We start from the raw sequence: 19027 nt of genomic DNA on the forward strand, positions 1-19027 counted from the left end.
TTAGAATTTATTATCTGAATCCAGAAGCTTCCTTAATACTGTCTCTGTATGATAACTGGTATTTTTTTTTGTCTTAACAGTGTCCTAAAAACATCACACTTTGGTGACCTATTTACACTTCAAAGTGACATTTATTTTTGGTTCTGACTATAAATAAACATTTCCAAAGTTCAGGTTTAAAGACTTTCTGGTTATACCACCCCTCCCAAAACAATGTCATTATACATGTCATGAAAACAATTATGGTTTTACCTTTTGAATGTAGCTGTGAAACAGAAATGCAACTCCACACCTAAAATGAAGTGTGACCTACTCAGTGCTGTCTAGGACGGTCCTGATTTAGGCAGTTGTGTCTGCTCAAAACTGGCACACCTGTAAAGGTGAGCATGCGTGCAGGTGGGGGTGATAAGTAGGGTGGAGTTGTATGGACTTTGGAGTGAAAGCAGAAGAGAGTGGTGAGCAGATTGTGGAAATATTGGAAGAAAGAGGAACTGGTTTTGTGAAAGTAAGCTTTCTTGAGAAGGGTGGACAGTATGTAGAATGATTTGAAAGATTTTGCCCCCCCCCCCCTTCAGCCAGTAGATCTGTATATTACATTGATGGTGTGTCACACCTCTAAAATATATGAGTGTAAATTAAAAGGGGATAGTAAATGCTGGAATTGCCAGGTTGAAGGGCTGTGTAGTTAAATATTCAATAAGCTTTCTCAGCAATCAGAGTAGGTTGAGGTAAGGTAAATGCATCATGCGGGAATTGTATATTAAGATAAAAGGCTGGAAACTGTAGTTTTGTTTGTCTGGTGAGAGAAGGGTTAAGGGAAAGTACAGATGATAGGAGTTTGACAACATTTGTGCTGGGGTACTTTTTAGAGAGAGACTGTAAAATGATGGAAGGGATGGACAGAACTGCCTAAGCTGAGGTAAAGTCTAGAAGAATAAATAGAGAACAAGGGAAAAAGAAAAATGATGCGGTTAGAAGAGGCCTGGGAAATATGTCAGAAAGAGCTTAACATGGCTTCTTAGAAAATAAGAACTGGCTTAGTAGTGTAGCTATGATAAGTTCTGTAACAGTGAGGGGGGTGTGATCTGACCCATCCTGGGTCTGTGCCGGCGCTATAGCAGACAGCTGGTAAGGAGTACAAGTTTAGATTTCAAACGTATTTTTATATTAAATTGACTGGTCTGTTTTCATTTTGCATTCTGAATTTCATTGGAATGTGCAAAAGTATAAATGTATTGTAGAAATTCAATACAAAGATACAACAAAACGGCTAAGCAGAGCTATGCATGCCCTAATATTTTAATAGAAGACAGCTAAAATGTTCTCTAAATTGTGCTAAGAATTATTCTATCGCTAACGATTATATTACTGTTTGGAAATAAATAACAGAGGCAACTACATTTTGGAATTTGATTCTTAGCTTGCAAAATAAAATGAAAACAAGTCAAATGCTCCAATGACAATGAGTGCTTCATCAAAAAGGGGGGGCGGAGGTCTTTCAGTTAGAAATATACCCACAAACTCACAAAATATGGTATTGCAAACATTAATGTATGTGCTGTCTTTATACTGTTTAAACTTATTTCAGAAAGCATCTATGTATATAGTGTAAATAGGTTTGTTATATGACCTTTATGTTTCTATACTACAATGAATAACTTTCTCTTATGGTCATGTTGTAAATATGAAAATTGCTGTGTCTTTTATCTTTTATCGTCTTTTGCAAAACGAAAATAAAAATTATTGAAAAAAAAGGAAATGGCACTTTCTATACCTAAAAGGAAAGTACATATTTTACTTGTGTGTGTGAGGAATGTTAAATTATTACTAAATACTCTTTGAAAGAAAAAAAAACACTGCAGACTCAAAATCTTTGAAATATAGAGTCGTGAAGTCCTTCTCCTTTGTTGTTTGGTGTCTCAGCTGCTTGGCAGTCAGTTTTACTCAAAATACATGCCATGTAGACCTGGAATGTTGTGTTATTTTAATAGACCATTTAAAAAAAATGTCGCGTTTTATTCACCCTCTCGTTTCCACGGTACAAAACAATAAGCTTGGTACAGAAGTGTTGCTCTTGACACCACATGCGTGGGACCATTTATCCTGTAATAGACTGGTCGTTCATACGCATCGCTGCACACACGCAGAGCCTGGAGCAATAAAACACACTGTCCCCAAAAAGACTTAACTTGTACACTCTGTGGTGTTTAAACGACCTTGAGGAATTATGTGTTTGTTCTAATTATACATTTATTAAACATTATAGGCGTAGACCTACACCTAAACTTCCTGTCCAATAATTTAATAAGGGAATTTTGAAAAAAATAACCCAGAGAAAAGAATTAAAAGCCTGCAACTTCAGTTCAGGCAGCAAGGTAAAAATAAATTGTGAAAAGTATTTTTTCCCCGGAAATTTTTCTGGTTATGAATCATCACCACCATCGTTATTGCATACTATTGCTTCCTTTTTTAAATTATTTGCTTTATAATTATTTGTTGTTCATATTCCGACATCCGCTTTGGCCTTCTCAAACTGGCGTGGTAGCCAAAACTCCTGTAAGGCAGGTAGATAATTCTGAATGAGAAGCCAGGCCAATGAAGGACAGAAATACCCCCCCCCCCCCCCCCCGCAACACACACGCGCGCGCACACACACAATATGCGCCTTGTTTCTCTATAAGGTTGTCTTTGGGATGTGTGAAGAAATGAATAGCATAAGGGAGGAAGCTGGAAACCTCGATGACGGACAATAAGGAAAGCGGAAGACAATTAGACTCTAGGGGTTCAACCAGGAAATGTATCAACTAAGCCAAGGACGCTTTTTTTATTGCCGTCAATATATTAAGAGAACATAGCAGTGAGATAATACCTGGAACAGAGATTTGATAATATATGTTAAACTGAGGGTCTATATACTATGAAGATTTAGTTTAGTTAAACTGTTTTGGAGTTGGTTTAATTATTTTTAAATATTAACTATATTTACACCATTATTTATATTGTGCATCCTTATCAGTAATTATTTTTAATATTCATTATTTATTTATTTATTGTATTTATTTTACATTTGTTGCCCGAGAAATTCCGACTGGATATATGTCCATTTTCAGCGGAGGCCCGGGGAGAAAAACTCCAGATAACACAAAGATAGAACATAACAGATATGAATCAAACATGTTTGCAAAGCCCTCTAGTATGTACTCACAATATAGACAGTGTGTAGTAGTATACAAAAACAACAGGTTGCAGCAAGCTATTATGAGCAAGAGATGCATACTATATTAATTTAAATAAGGCATTGAATAAGTAGTGATTAATCAGGGTTAGTACAGGGAGAAAGCCAGTGCTCTTTAAAATACTGCTTGAGGCCTTTTTTGAAGAGACTTAAAGAAGGTTCGAGGGTAAGGTTAGATGGAAGTGAATTCCAAGTTTTACCAATTACATTGGCAAACAGGTTTGCACAGTGTCTTGAAGCTTTTCTTCGAGGTATTCCACTGAAAATAAAACTTAGGAGAAGGATTTTACAGTCCAAGGAAATATCACTTGTTGGAGACATGCTCCAACTAAAGTCTTATGTATAGCAGGTATAGATTCCTCTGAAAATAACTAGATCTTTTTGCTAATGTTATACATTTGGGAGAGACTTGAGTAAATATTTGCACATTATTCACAGAGGCCAATCTTTCACGCTGAACATTGTAAAATCGTTGCGCTGGTGACGTGTAATACAAACCATCTGCTTGGGCCAGTGAAAATGTAAGTGTATAAATATAGACATCGCTTTCTTTGTTTATTTGCATATTTTTTTACTAGAAATATACTGCACAAAATGAAAATTACATTCTGATACCATGTAAATACGTGCATGTATGTCAAAGAGGTGCTATAAATGCGAACATAACGCCCATTTTACTTTGCCCGACGCACAGACACACACACATAAACACACACACCTCTACCACACACACACACACAGATATACACACAACATATGTACACAGGAACAAATGCATTACGCGCATTTTATGTTGCTATATCATCGTGTTAGCATAACTGTGCAGCTATCCTCAATCTGAAAATTATATTTTACTGAAAATTATGCAGAAGCCCATTAAAGTTCGTAGTAAGGTCCAATAAATGTCTCACGTTATGCATACACTCTTAATCATGCAAGAAGTTTGAAGAAAACAGTTGGTAGGACCCTCATGTATATTGGCGAAATGTAATACGAGAAAGACTAGTTAACAACCAATTGCTTCTAAACAGCTGAAGGGGTTAGCAGACAGGATATCTCACAATAAGCTCTCTTTGTATCCTGCTCCGTTAAAGCATGGTTTATGGGATTTTGTGCACTAGGTTATTACCCAAATGCCTTTCTCCTAACTACAGCCGGTAGCTTCAGCTTGTCCCACTCAGTAGAGACACTGTTACTTAACAATACAGATGTAGAGGGGCAGGCCTAATTCATTTTGATACTATGTTGTTTTTCTGCGAGCTATATTACTCCAGATGGACTGTGTATATGTATGTGTGTGTGTGTGTGTGGGGGGGGGGGGGGCTGCAAATTCAGGAATGTCTGTGTTAAGTTGCTCACACTCTTCTCAGTATGACCAACAGAAAAGACAACAAAAATATAATATAATATAGTATTTGTTTTTCCTTATTGCGGTGCTTAACTCGATTGCATACTGTCTGTAGTCCAACTACAGAAGTCTATTGGGTTAAGTTAGTAATATAATACACAAAACTGTTTCAATAACTAACATGTTATGCAGTCATTTTAATCTAACGATTTTGAGAAAAACTACGGGGATTCAAACATAGGTTTATAAAAATGTAAATCCCAATCCTTAAATGCACAGCGAAGTACTTCAGGAGTCGGGGGTCTAAAAATAATTATGATTGCATTTTAGATTTGTGTATAGTTTGTGATGCCATAAATACTAAAGGAAACAAGACATTTTTTAAAATAATTTACGGGAAAGTAATTGTTAACTTGCACTTGAAGTTGTCAAGGTCATGTTGTCATGGCCTATAATCTCTTCCGGCTAGAAAGGCTGTCTCGACGTACTAGGCACTGTTCCAGTGTTAAGTATTCCCAAATGCCAGCAATAAATTATTTAAGATAAAAAGGTCTGTACTGGTGCTCGCTCGCCCCTTAAATAAGTCAGAAATTGCTACAGGTAAAGCATTCACTACCTCTGTCTGTCTGTTTCTCATATATACATGCATATATATATATATATATATATATATATATATATATATATATATATATATATATATATATATAATTAGCTATTACACACACACACACACACACACACACACACATACACACACAGACTTATACCTCTCAGTTTTTATGATCTTTCCCTTCATTTTGGCTCAGAATTTTTCTACCTCTTAAAATTAGAACTTGTGGAAAGGAGATGGCTTTTCGTCAGTAAATATTTATATTTGTACTATTACAGACGTCCTTTACTTCTTAAAATACATGATAATTAACCCTTCTTTTTCTAGCAGCATTATAAGTTCCTGCATGTTTTCGGCCATATTATAGTAGTACCAGCAACTTAAAATAACTTACTCTTACTTTAACGTTATGTTGCGTTTTAACAAATTAAGCTACTGCGTGCGTTACAGACGATTTTCTAATCTCACTACTCACTTATCTCTTCTTTTGAGTGCAGTGTATGCATGTCTGAAGCATGTAAAAAAGAGGTTGCAGATGAGTGGAAATGTGTGTCTGATATCCAAAAGGAGTGAAGCAATCCGTATGAGTTTTGATAAGCAGTTCATTATTTGCTGCAGGACCGCACAAACCTAAACTGATATTTGCATTGAAATGGAGAATGTATTCCCTTTCTTGCTTCCTTATTGTGGTACCGATCATAAAATATCACAATATTAGAAAGGTAAGCTAAATACAAGTGACCCATTTATGAGTTGGTTAAATGACATACCTACTAAGATAGCAGCCCATATGGCACTGCAAAGTGCATTTAAGTTTTGGAAATGGCTCACACACACTGCATCTTTTAAGGGGCCTCCAACTTCCAGCTGCCTATTACACCTTTAGTTCCTCTTAGTAAAGGATTCCCTCCTTTAGTAGACTATCTGCTTAAAATATCTTATAAATATGTTTATAAATATCGTATAAACTCTGATCAATAAAATAATAATGATAGCAATATCCAAGCAAAAGAGAAAGAATATGACTGCTGAAAGACATAAAACACCAAAATGTAGTTCGTATTATGAACCAAACCAGATCAGTGCATGTGTTTGCTGATTTATTAACTTATTATAAGTCATAGAGTTTCTCAATTAAACTTCGAAATGTGGGTTCACTTAACTTCTACTAAGACTGAGCCTAGGAACTCTGAAACGCCTTGAAAAGTAGGAGGCACATCACTAAAGACAACACTCCTGTTTCTCCTATCAAAATGTACTGCAACATATCAAAAATGCCACATTTAAAGAAAACATAGAAAACAAAATTACCTAAAAGGAAAGGTACTTGAAATGTATGTAAACCGATCAACAAGTCCACTTTAATGTAAGCAGTAAATAAGATGTCGTGGTCACTAAACTGACTAGGACTAATAGGGTTGAAAATTTCCTTGTCAGAAGTTGTCTGATTTACATTGTTAGCCTTGTTATTGAATCTATACAGGAAATTCCTTGCTCCCATAGAAATAACCCTGCTGCTTAAAGGTGCATATCTTTCATTTCCCCATAGATTATATACTTATTAGAGATCTGTGTCAATACACAGATTAAATAAACAAAATTATTGTAGTACACGTAGAAAATGAAAGAATACTGCAGCCACCGAAACTGAAAGAAGTCAAAGGTATATATGACTGTACATAAAAAAAGAAAGAAAAAGTAAGAAAGAAAAAGCTACCGCTGCTATATCAAACACAGAACGTTTTGTTAGATTTTTTCATAAATAATGTTCACTTCCTGGTATTAAAACCATAATTTCATGATTAAATTACAAATGATAAATATGGCGTAACGAATATATATTTACAAAAGCTGTTACAAAAGGAAATCATACTCCAAATGAGCACGATTGTCCTATAACTGTTCTACAACCCTCCCCCAAAGAATAGTGAACACCAACAGATTTGAAACCATCTGACAAGCAATACATTCACAAGTATATTTATAAAGTTCAAGACATAACAGGACTTTGGCACGGTTTAAGACTGCGAGAAGATGACCTATAAGGCGCAATAGAACTTCCATCATCTAAACATACCATCTAAAAAAAAATCTTTAGATTTTTTCTTTTCTTTTTTTTCTTTTCTTTTTTTTTTTCTTTTTTCTTCTTTTTTTGCAAAATATAACAAACGCTTAAACAAGAAATATCGAATTAACCGCAAAAGTCGAAAATAAATAATTCTAATCCTGAGAAAACACCGTGGTTATTGGTTAGTCCAAGCTCCAGGCTACTCCCCGAAAAGTTAAAAATCTGATTATTTAAATTTCCTTTGCAGAAAAAAAGAGTCCTCGTCCACTAGAGGTGTGTTGGAATTTACATAATTTGCTGTATCTTATTTTTTGATTCTGGTCCAAGATACACGTTTGTTTATCAGACGTACCATTCGTTAAAATTAGGTGGGAGTCCAGAGTTGTGGTGTACAGTATTCGGAAGAGGTACTGGTGGAGTTTTGGTAGTATCTTCCCTGTTTGCAGAAACCAAAACAGGCGGGGTGGAGGATTCGTACCCAGAACTTGCAGCAGGCGAGGAGTCTGAGCCTTGAGTTTCGTGAACCTGAAGTTTTAAATAAACAAATCAGCAGCTCGATTCTTTTTAACAGCCACAGAACTTGAAATAATTTATGCATGCATGCATCTATATAATTGTGCAAAGTGGTTGCATATAATAATTTCAGCTAAGGGAGTACTACACAGCAAATTCTATAAATATAACAAAGGCATATAGTTAGTATTTAAAGTAAAGCTTTTCGCAAGTCTGGGTTATGTGGAATGATACTTAAAATGAGAGTAAACAATGCTTAATTCCAGGAATGAAACTGTAAAACGAAAAATAGAAATACAGCTTGTAAATAATTAAGTATGTAAACAATTTCTACTACCTACATTCCTACTGACAAAAATGAACACCAGGAGTGTGGCTTCGTTAATTTGATTGCTATTCAAGTTGTAGACACGAACTATATAGCATACTGGAAGTTCCAAGCCTGATGCCATGAAACGTAAATCAAAATTACACTTTATATATATCAGGACACTTTGCGTGTCCTTGAAAAATAATCTTGTATACTTAAATGTCCCCACCTACATAAAATACTACCAATGAAAGTTATTACATTGTGAGGACAATTAATACAAATCCTAACCCTTACATACATTGCAGTAAACTGTGCGACCCTTTCTAGTAAATTTACTGAGGCGTATTTGCATTAATGGCAGAATTAGCGCTTTATAGTTGTATAATTTAAGATAGGTGCAGAAATAATAAAGTTCCTAACAGAACGTGAGGGAAAAAAAGTTTCATTACCTTCATGTGTTTCCTCAATGAGCTGGGGTGAGTGTAAGATTTGTCGCATACTTTACAAATATAGGGTTTGTCTGATGTGTGCACATGCATGTGTTTCTTTCGGTCACTGCTGTTAGCAAAGCGTCGATCACAGCCTTCAAATTCACACTTAAATGGTTTCTCCCCTAAGGAACAAAAAAAAGGAAAGAAAGAAAGAGGTAAACAATAACAGTCACCATTGCGCCTGAAGTAAGACACAAGTTGGCCTGCTGTCATGTTTAAGTTAATTATTTCCATTAATCCATTAATTTTTCAGTACTTCATCATACATACATAACAGTTATACTCAATCCAGCTTGAATAAAAAGTTGTGAGCAGACTTTGGAGACTGTAAGTTTAAGTGTGTTGGGAAGGAATGAAAAAAAAAACATAAACGTGTGTGCTGGGGGGGGGGGGCATTTAATTAACACGTAAAAAGTAGACTGCTTTAACTCAAGAGTGGTGTTATAAGCAAAAAGACAAAGTTTGTTTTACAAATCCTTGGACGAAGTGAATGGTGGTATTGCATGATAAGAATCTTGACTTTATGTGGTAATATTTTGTTAAATTTTAAGTATGTCGCAATTTTATTAATAAAATGATGAAGTGAAGATAATGTTAGGTATGTGGACTGCCATTATTCGCTACATAACCAAACAAAGGCTCTATTATTTGTGAATATGTTATCTGTTTATTTCTTGTTACTTGCTTGCTAGTTACTGAAATAACTGTTCTACACACACACAGACACACACACACAGACACACACACACACTGAAGTATTGGTTATTTAATTTAAAAAAGTGACAATCGTCTGTATGTAAAAGAACGGACAACATAAAATTATTTTTATAACATTATACTGTTTCGTTAGCAGGGTGTAGTCGAAGCCAAAATTTGACAAACAAATATAAGCGTTTTTTTAAATTTACTGTACAGCATTATTGCAAAGTAGGAACAAAATTGGTACTGCTTAAGATGCTGTTTACTGGCCTTTGAGCATTTAGTATCGAAAACTAACCCATGTTTTTAAAACATTATTTAATTATAGATGCAGTGCATTGTAATGAAAAATGAAGGCTAAACATAATCGAACCACTTTTCATCGGTTTTGTATGTCAAGCCAATGAAGGCTTGAGACATAAATATGTGTTCGTATAAGTGGTTGGCATACAGTAAGCAGAACACACAGTTGATTCACACACTTGATATGGAACCACAGAAGCCTAAAAGGCCATGGCCTGCAGCTCACTGCTGCGAAACTGAAGTCAATATCCAATCAATAAATGCAGATGCGTACGGTGTGAAATACAAATGTTTAAAAATAGCCTTGCTGAAATGCAATGTATAACAGATTTTTTTCAGAACCACTTATTTACCGGTGTGAGTTCTTTTGTGAATCTTCAGATTTTCCGACCTTGCAAAAATTTTCCCACAGCCTGGAAACGGACAAGGGAATGGCTTTTCCCCTGTGTGAACCCTGATGTGGTTGACCAGTTTGTATTTAGCTTTAAATGATTTCCCTTCCCTCGGACATTCCTCCCAGTAGCATATGTGGTTACTTTGCTCTGGTCCGCCAACGTGTTCCATAGATACGTGAGTTACCAGCTCATGCATGGTGCTAAATGTCCTTTCACAAGTCTTTTTAGAACGATTAATCTGGGATTCATCTATCCATTTACATGACAGTTCTTGCTTTATTGGCTGCCTCATATATCTAAAAAAAGCCCCTGGCCCGTGATGAGCTGACATGTTCATTCCCATATTCATATGGTTGTAGTTGTGAAGTTGGGCAGTGGTATAAGGATCCGTCCTGGGGCTACTGACTGATCGATAAGGATCTGGCCTTCCAAATAGATCTCCTCGTAGACCCAAATGCATTTGACTGTTCACTACATGCCCATTTGGTGCAGCGTGGCCTGGATTTTGGTCATGCAGCCCAGAGAAAAGCAGATGTCCTGTAGTGTCCGTTATCCCAGACGGGGCATGCAAGCTTCCCGTAGAAGTTCCAAAAATCCCATGCTGAGTGCTTGGTGAAGCAGACTCTCCGATTCCAGAGCCACGGTTTCTAAACAAGAAGTCTCTGTGGGAATTGAAAGGTGGTCCTCCATAAGAACCCACTTGCCCAGTGTGGTGCCCCAGGGCATTTGCGTATCCCGTTGTTTGAGGGGTGAATGCTGAATTTTGACTGGAGGAAATCTCATGCGCTGCAGCATTAAGTTTGAAAGCTGTGGCGTGCGATGATTCGCAAAAAGGATTAAGTCCTAGTCCTGTTTCTCGGTTAGCCATTTCATGATGACGGGGGGCTCCAAAGCCACCTACTCCAAGGGTAGGAAACTGTGGTCCGCCGTCTAGCAACATCGTCATGAATGGACCTGGACAAAGTAAATCACCGCAGATAGAAAGCGGGAAAACAAAATACTGGAGACTAAAATAAATGTATCTAGCAGTTATAGTGCCATGGAGCACCCCGGATGTATTATTCTATAAAATGGTGTTAAAAAAATCCACAAAACGAATTCCTACAAATCATCCAACTTTGGCCTCTCCAACTGAGTTATATCCTTAGACTGATAAAGTCAATCACTCACGGCTCGCACATAAATGAACTCCAAAGGGTGTCTTGCATTCTCCAATCAGAAGGAAGCCTCACGCTGCTCACGTGACCGAAGCTAAGCAGGCAATTGGTCCTCGAACGCTTGATTGGCAGCGCCTGACACGCAGGGCAGCAGCTGCGCTTGGCTCTGACTCATGATTGGTCAGCAGGGGGTTTCCCCCCACAGGTAAGATTACGGCGTGGCATCCAGCCGAAAGGTTCAAATACGCTGGCATTCATTTTATTATTATTTTTTTAGATGGAAGCATGTAAAAAAAAAAAAAAAAAAAACATTTACCATACTGCATCACTTTAGCTAGTAATAAATCTAGATGAACCCAGGACACCGAGTCCCAAAAGTGCACTGAATCTTTCAAGACGTTTGCAATACATCAAAATGACATAATCCATTACAGCAAAAGCAGCCGGTCTGTTTTTAAAACATGTTTTCAACATGCTAAAGATGGAGAGAGCGACAGAGAGAGAGAGACAGAGATGATGGAGTGTGTGCGTGTGTGTGTGTGTGTGTGTGTGTGTGTGTGTGCGTGTGTGTGTGTAAACAGTTGTGCTTTAATGATGGTGGATCGTTTTTTTTTTTAAGTTCAGTCCGTAGAATAAAAACATGGGAATGAACATGCCAGCTCATCCTGGACCAGGAGCTTTTTTAGACATTTGAGGCAGTCAATAAGCAAAAAGAATGTTTTAGAAAGAGAACTGAAAATGGAAACCTCCATTAATAACATAATTATTATTATCATTGTTATTGTTATTATTAGAATATCTCAATAGTAAACATAAAACAGGCGACATATTGCATTGGCGTCACGTTTTCTATGAAATAAAACATGTAATGATGCCATAGTAAGCCGTTATGATGTAGCTGAGATTGTCACTTCAAGAATTCCAAATCGGTGGTTTATTGAGTTTTCCAAAAATCAACACAATATGCTAACTATACATGAATTATATAACTACTCATATTTTCTTTTTTGAACAAAACTGACAGTATTACAAAACAGGAATGCATTATTTTTGAGATTTCTGTCTTGAGATGATTATTTGACACACACATCACTTTAAACTCTGTTTTTTTCTTTTCTGGAACATATTTAAAAAGAACGATAGGGAGCAACCAGAGAAATAAAAGACATAAAGAAAGATGGCTGTAATTGTACTATCCTGAGATTTGCTTAGCCCAAAAGTCTGCCTATTATGCTGGTTTCACAGGATTGCCGCCGTCTCTCTGCAGGAAACATAAAATCTGATCAAGTTCACAGACGCACTGAGAGACTGCTTCAAGCAGCGCTTTATAACTTCAGTCTTTTCACATCTTTTCTCCCAATCAGTCCCAAGAAAGACTCCACATTCTTTATTTTTGAGTTTTTGCAAAAAGCTGCAGTTAAAATGTCTTCTTCAAGTTCTTCATAAAATCTTCAATCAAAATAGTCAAATGCCCCACATTTATCCATCAGATATTGAAAAATCTTATAAGGTGAGTCACATCTTCTGTATAAACCTTTGCAGAATACTAGCATGTAATTTGCTGTGCCTAATTTAGTTAAAGTTTGTGGGTAGGAGCGTTTATAAGTACTGGTGTTCGTTGCATAAAGTGTCCTCTCTGCTACAACAAACGGCAAAATGTTATTGCATGCAGCGTTTGGCAGCAATAAAAATGGCATAAAACAGATTTTATGTGACTATTTATGTTTATTTGACATATCTTTTTTAAGTAAAGAGCTACATAAGAATTTATCGTTATGGGGACTACTATCTTAGAAGTCATTCCCAGAAACTGCACATTTCACTGGGTTTGTTTGCAGCTCTTAATGATATAAGCGATGGCAAAAGGCACTTTGAAGAGTACACCGCTATTGGCCTAGAGGGCAGAGCAGGACAAAGTAAACAGGATAAATTACCTTTTAATCTAAAATGTAAATTAATCGAGAAGACAATTTTGCTCCATTTGGTATATTTACAATTTCCCGTCCACAAAAAAGATTGTTTTTATGTTAAGAAATGTATAACTGATTATTTAGTTAACGTTAGGAAAAATATTTTTATTAGATTTTCAGATGAGTTTTATACTTTGTAATAGATGCGGATTTAGGGCAAAAGAGGCAAGGGGACCTTTGACACAAGAAAGGCCTCACGTGCAGTTCTTGTTACTTTCTTCAAAAGGAATTTAAAGGTAACTGTGGGATTTAAAAAAAAAAAAAGGTAAGGTAACGGATGCTTTCAGAGCATTGTAAAAGCTTCTGAACTGAAGTCTCTTAAATTTCAGAGTAATAAATTAAGCCAGATGTGTGAAACAGACTGCCAAAGGAATAGCAGTTTGAAATAAAAGCCTGTCTGCGCCTTTAATCTTGTGTCAGACATAAGGATCCAAGTAAAATGTTCATTACTTTCCCTGGAAGCTGAAACTATACAAATTTAAGAGAGGGAGAGGGGAAAATAGAGAGAGAGAGAGAGAGATTTACATACCCCTAGAACTTTTTGCTACAAGTATGCAGAGCAGGGTCTTATGCGGGGACAATTCGATATTTTGTTATGCAGAACTTTATCACATGCAATTTGTGTTTTGTTGTAGTCTGTTTGCACACCCATGGCCCACTCCACCTACAATAAATCACACAGAAAAGATCTGTAACGCTTTCATTCATCGCAAATATAGCATTATTATTTGAAGTAAAATATTATTGCAGGCATGCATAATGTGTTTATATATATATATATATATATATATATATATATATATATATATATATATATATATATATATATATATATATATATTATCTTGTTTGTGTATATATTATAATCATACACGTGGGTACATGTATACATTGTGTCTGTTTTGAGTGTATCAGATGTGTTTTTGTATGAATTTAACATTTTTATTTCTGATGGAATATACAAACTCAAGCATGAATTCCGTAAGACAAAATTGAATGTAGTGTGGGTGCGCCTATGCCTATCTATCTATCTATCTATCTATCTATCTATCTATCTATCTATTATCTATCTGTCTATCTATCCATCTAGTTATATATGAGCTAATTAATGGCATCACATAGCTCCTGGCAGCCACAGATACTGTGTACTTAGTTTTGGTACTCTTTGTGCTACAGAACCAGGTACTGTTTTCGGAAGTTAAAAATACTGCTTTTCTCTCCTTAGCTTTTATGATGCACACGACGTGCCTGACTAATACGCATATTCATTTACTTTGATCCATACTGTTTGCCATATCTTCAGATTATTAAAAAAGTTACAACTGAAGAAAATGAATGAGGTAGTGGGGGATGTAAATACTCCCAGTGTCGAAAGTAATCTTTTCTGGTTTTAGAAATGCCGTTAAAATGTTTGGCCACGACATAAATACTCTCATGAAAATGTTAGCTGTAATACGTGCATAGTTCTCAACCACTTAACACAAAAAATCTGGGCAAAGCCAATAATAATAATAATGGGAGGACAAAGCCCCAAACAGGGACACGATTTAAATATTGCTCGCATAAGCAAGTTGCTAGAAGAAAAGGCATTGTGCTATCATGCATTTTCTGAAGGATATGCAGTCTAAAACTCAAATGCCTGTCATTATTTTGTGAATTCAGTCCTGATTAATCTGCCTCAAAAATCCAGAAAAATCACAAAGTTTATGAAGAACAAAATGAGGCAAAAATCTGAACATTCTGTGAAAATCTAGACAGTTGAGAGGTATGGATACGTACAATAGACGGCATAACCACTTAAATTGAGGTGGGAGGACAATGTGGACGCTTGATCAATGCCTTGAAATCATTTGGTATATTCATTCACAAAACTGGACAACTTATGTTTCATGGCGTGCGTTTTGTTTTAAATGACTTAGGTGACAGCAGCCAACTATCACAGGAACTCAGCCTGATAAACAGATTTAACTAGGCGAAAATTCAGTAGCAGAGGTGATAAATAAGATTACTACATTTCTGCAAAGTTGCTTAAGGCTATGATAATTCTCATGAACGTAAGCTCCCTTCGGGAACACAGCCTGACGCTCTATCGTGTTTTTCTCAGCTTGGGATTCAAAAGTGAATGACAAAATGAGTTAATATGGATAGACTGCCTTAAGGGTGTCACATATTTTGTGTTTAAGGCAACACAGGAATTAATAAAAAAGTGGCGTAAAAAGAAATCATCTGACTACGTTTACAAATATGTGACCTGGCATTTATTAAACTTTTTATTATACTGAAAGTAAGTCCGCAAATAGTCCACTCTTCGAAAAAAAAGCATTACCTCGGTATAGGGGAGATTTTAACAGGTTCATTTATGGCTGTCGGTCAGTGTCAAGAGACTTTCCTCTTGAACTTCATCAGCCATATGAAATTTGTCGGAAGACTATAAATCTGCAGAGATGAAATAAATGTCTATTGTTTTCTAACCTATTGACAAAAGCTAAAGGGAGCAGTTGATATTTGCATTCTAGAATTTAATATTATTTACATTGTTGACAGACAGCGCAAGCCACAAATTCCACCACAATCAGTTGCACAATACTGATGTGTAGTTGTGCTTTCTTCGTGTGTATTTTAGCGTCTTATTTACCATTTCAGTCTACAAAATAAGCATTGAAGAAAGCTGTCTCGCGGGTGTGCGTCCGTGTGTGTGTGCGTGCATGTGTGTGATCGCGATTTGTCCATAGTGCAAACGTGTGTGTGTGTGTGTAGGTGTGCGTGTGTGTGCTTCATTGGGTTAATGAACCACAGCACACCACTAACGTCTGAGCTCAGAAAAAAAACACTGTGCATATAAGACAGACAAGCATCAGGGTAATACGTTATACTGTTTCAGAGTTCGCCCTTGAAAGTAGTCTCACAAAGTACACTTAACAGGTCAACGCACTTTTTTTCAAATAAAGTATTAAATATTAATTTAAATGTCAAGCATCTCTCGGGCAACAAGTTTGAACACTTTTTGGGGGGCTTCCTGTGACTGCACGCATTAATAAGAAGAACGATAGTCTGTGTTTATTGAACTACAAGTAATAGCAATAATAATAATAATAATAATAATAATAATGAATGACATATTTGATAGTGCATTAACACGTCCTCTTTCAATTCACATTGGAAAAGCAGTCTTACCTGGTATGTATTGTTACGTGACAAAATATTTGCAAAGTTTTAAAATATCTCCATTTTTAAATCAAACTTATTTTATTCATAGTTCTTATTTATAAGATTAGCCATTTTGACTGCCACTTTATTAACCCGAGAAGGGAAATAATTCGCGCGCGCACACACACACACAAACACACATACTTCATTTTTCTTATCACTTTTTTAAACAGATAAACACTGATTCGGTTTTAACAACCGAATAAACTCGGAACAGAATAATCCTGTTTATTTTTGATGTGCCATTTTTTGAGGATATTTTGTGATGCTAATCTTGGTAAGAATTAAAGTCTGAGTTTTGACTAATACACTATGTGCCTGATCATACACACACACACACACACACACACACACACACACACACACACACACACACACAGTGAATTCGTAGGTATAGGGTATATATGACCGCATTCAAAGGGTTTGTACTTGTACACACTTTCACTATATCAGTTCCTTTGGCTGATTTATTTTAGTTTTACAAATCCACACTTTGAGATACACACTCTCCCCAGTTTATTTCATCAGTAATTATGCCTATTAGTAGAGATATTTTGATATCTCAATCAGTATTGAGGTGACCTGTGACCTAGAGGGTGGTTTTATTGTCATTTCCTTTTGGTTAAAAAGACACTGTGACACTTTTCTGCGTGACTGCGTCCCGAGTGGTAACACATCCCACACTCCTACTAAAAGGCACTGTTGAAAGTTTTCTGCTCCATTTCCTTTTGCAGTTTAAACCCTCAGATCCAAAACCCATCAAGACCCTACATTATCTCCTCATACACACAATGCGTCTGGAGCTAACATTTGTATCCCTGTTATGCCTTCTAATTTATAGTTGTCTAGTAAATGAACGTCCCGAAAACAATGTTAGGAAAATGCACATTTCATAAGTAACCCTTAAAAGCTGGCAGAGTGGTAAGCTATATTAAAGTGGAACCATATGTCCATTTGTTGCACCATATTCCGAGTAAACATGGCGAACAAGTTATGAGAGATGGCAAAATAATTTACCAAAGATAGTTATAATTGATAACAAAAAAAAACAGCATTCAAATCTGCAGTGGCTGACCTCTAAGCTGCAATTAAATTGTTACATATTGAGCTCGGTAGGATAATTTCCTTAGAACTTAAGTTTTTTTTTTCCTTCGGCAGATTGAACTTTCTAAACCGAAATATATAATTCTTAGTTTCCATCTGTCAGGACGTCATCAGGCAACTACAGCTTTCTATTCATTTCCACATGAAAATCTTCTGTAATGGCCTCACTTGCATAACTTTACTAATGCATGCATCTATTTGAAATGTTAAACTTGTTATATTCCATTATTTTCTCCCCCCGGACTGAGCCTGAAAATGATCCATTGATATCAATGTTCTTCCTCGGTTAACAAATGAAAATAGCAGTAACGTTTTCGTTCCTGAATAGCATTGCCTTTCATAAGGAAAATAACACCACCCCTGTCTGTCTGCTACTTTATATATATATATATATATATATATATATATATATATATATATATATATGTGTGTGTGTGTGTGTGTGTGTGTGTGTGTGTGTGTGTGTGTGTGTGTGTGTGTGTATGGGTGTAGCTAGGCATACTCGGTGTCTTCAAATGACTTTTTTTTCTAATCATCTCTTGTTGGAAAATACGACACTTAAAAGCACAGAATATTTAGAACTCTGTAAACAAATATTTACATTATAGAGGTATACAGGTAATGTTTGTGTGAAAGAAATAAACTTCTAAAGTAGATTTGATGGGTATAAATTGGTAACAGTTGAAAATTGCAAGACCCCTTCCTATATGTCTGTGGGTAACATTTTGAGAGCTGAGTACATTTATAAAATGATACTGGGATGGTGGCGGTAACAATATTAGGCTTGATTACAAAATGTAAATTTCTGGCTACACCCCTGACAAAAACAAACGTTCACTCCCCAAAGAGATCATCTGAAGGGTACATGTTGTCTATTTTACACTAAACAATGAGCTTACTTACTAAAGAAGTGGATGGATGGATGGATGGATGGATGGATGGATGGATGGATGCCATACTTTCTATATGGGTTCTGATGGCTGTAGAGTCTGCGTAAGCCAAGACATCAGGGGTATTTGAATCAACAGACATTTAATTGATGGCAAATTTAAAGCACGATGCGCAGCAGTTATTTCCCAAAGAAAACGATATACATCTGTTGTTTACTTCAGGCACGTCTTGCATCAAGCTTCACCTGAGTAAACTTGAAAATAATGACATTGATCAGATATGCAGAATATCGGACTATACACAAAATAACAATTCGAAAACGCATAGAAGCATGTTTGCGGACATAACGAAACTGCTTTTCTTAGATATATTTTGCATAGTATTTGAGATAAGCACGGCGTGCTGGACTCCTGAAAATAATGCGTTTCCCTCTGGCTTATTCTTTGTTAAGGTTGTTTTAGCTATCACCCTCCCCTCTCCCACCTTTCCAATTTTTTACATGCGGTCGGGGTATCACTCCAAAGGGAGTCCACCTGACCAAGTCACCGAGGGGCTAGCTTTTAGTATGAGCTTTTTAAGAGTACTATAGTGGGAATTATTTCTATTCTTTTTAAATCAATCACTGCTCCAGCTATAAAATCCACTGACTGGAGTCGATCCATATTTCTAATAACGGCGTATAAACGCTTCTGGTAAAAAGCAAATTATGCGGAAAATAAG

At 36.3% G+C, this 19027-nt stretch overlaps 1 protein-coding gene and 1 long non-coding RNA gene across 2 annotated transcripts in view; one reads left to right on the forward strand and one right to left on the reverse strand.

Annotated features, from left to right (window-relative positions):
* Window positions 1–6252: 6252 nt before the first annotated feature.
* Window positions 6253–11135, reverse strand: ZIC3 (Zic family member 3). The gene is made up of 3 exons (XM_044057547.1): window positions 9937–11135; window positions 8540–8703; window positions 6253–7789 (listed from the first exon to the last, which is right to left on the reverse strand). Exons 1-3 carry the CDS (start codon window positions 10922–10924, stop codon window positions 7607–7609), a joined length of 1335 nt encoding a protein of 444 aa, XP_043913482.1. The 5' UTR covers window positions 10925–11135; the 3' UTR covers window positions 6253–7606.
* A 909-nt stretch (window positions 11136–12044) lies between these two features.
* LOC122790013 overlaps window positions 12045–19027 on the forward strand; it is a 524509-nt gene continuing 517526 nt past the window's right edge. Inside the window, exon 1 of the long non-coding RNA XR_006362905.1 lies at window positions 12045–12645. This is a non-coding gene — a long non-coding RNA (uncharacterized LOC122790013). The remainder of the gene's footprint in view (window positions 12646–19027) is intronic.

Source organism: Protopterus annectens, chromosome 15.part0 (assembly GCF_019279795.1).
Source record: "Protopterus annectens isolate FY-2018-M chromosome 15.part0, PAN1.0, whole genome shotgun sequence".
NCBI lineage: Eukaryota > Metazoa > Chordata > Ceratodontiformes > Protopteridae > Protopterus > Protopterus annectens.

Excerpts from the sequence above, each read along its gene's own strand:
- ZIC3 (XM_044057547.1), bottom strand. The coding sequence starts at position 10,924 with ATGACGATGTTGCTAGACGGCGGACCACAGTTTCCTACCCTTGGAGTA. Across the intron at positions 8,704-9,936 it reads TCACAAAAGAACTCACACCG|GGGAGAAACCATTTAAGTGT; the intron begins GTAAATAAGTGG and ends TTTGTTCCTTAG. Across the intron at positions 7,790-8,539 it reads CATTGAGGAAACACATGAAG|GTTCACGAAACTCAAGGCTC; the intron begins GTAATGAAACTT and ends TTAAAACTTCAG.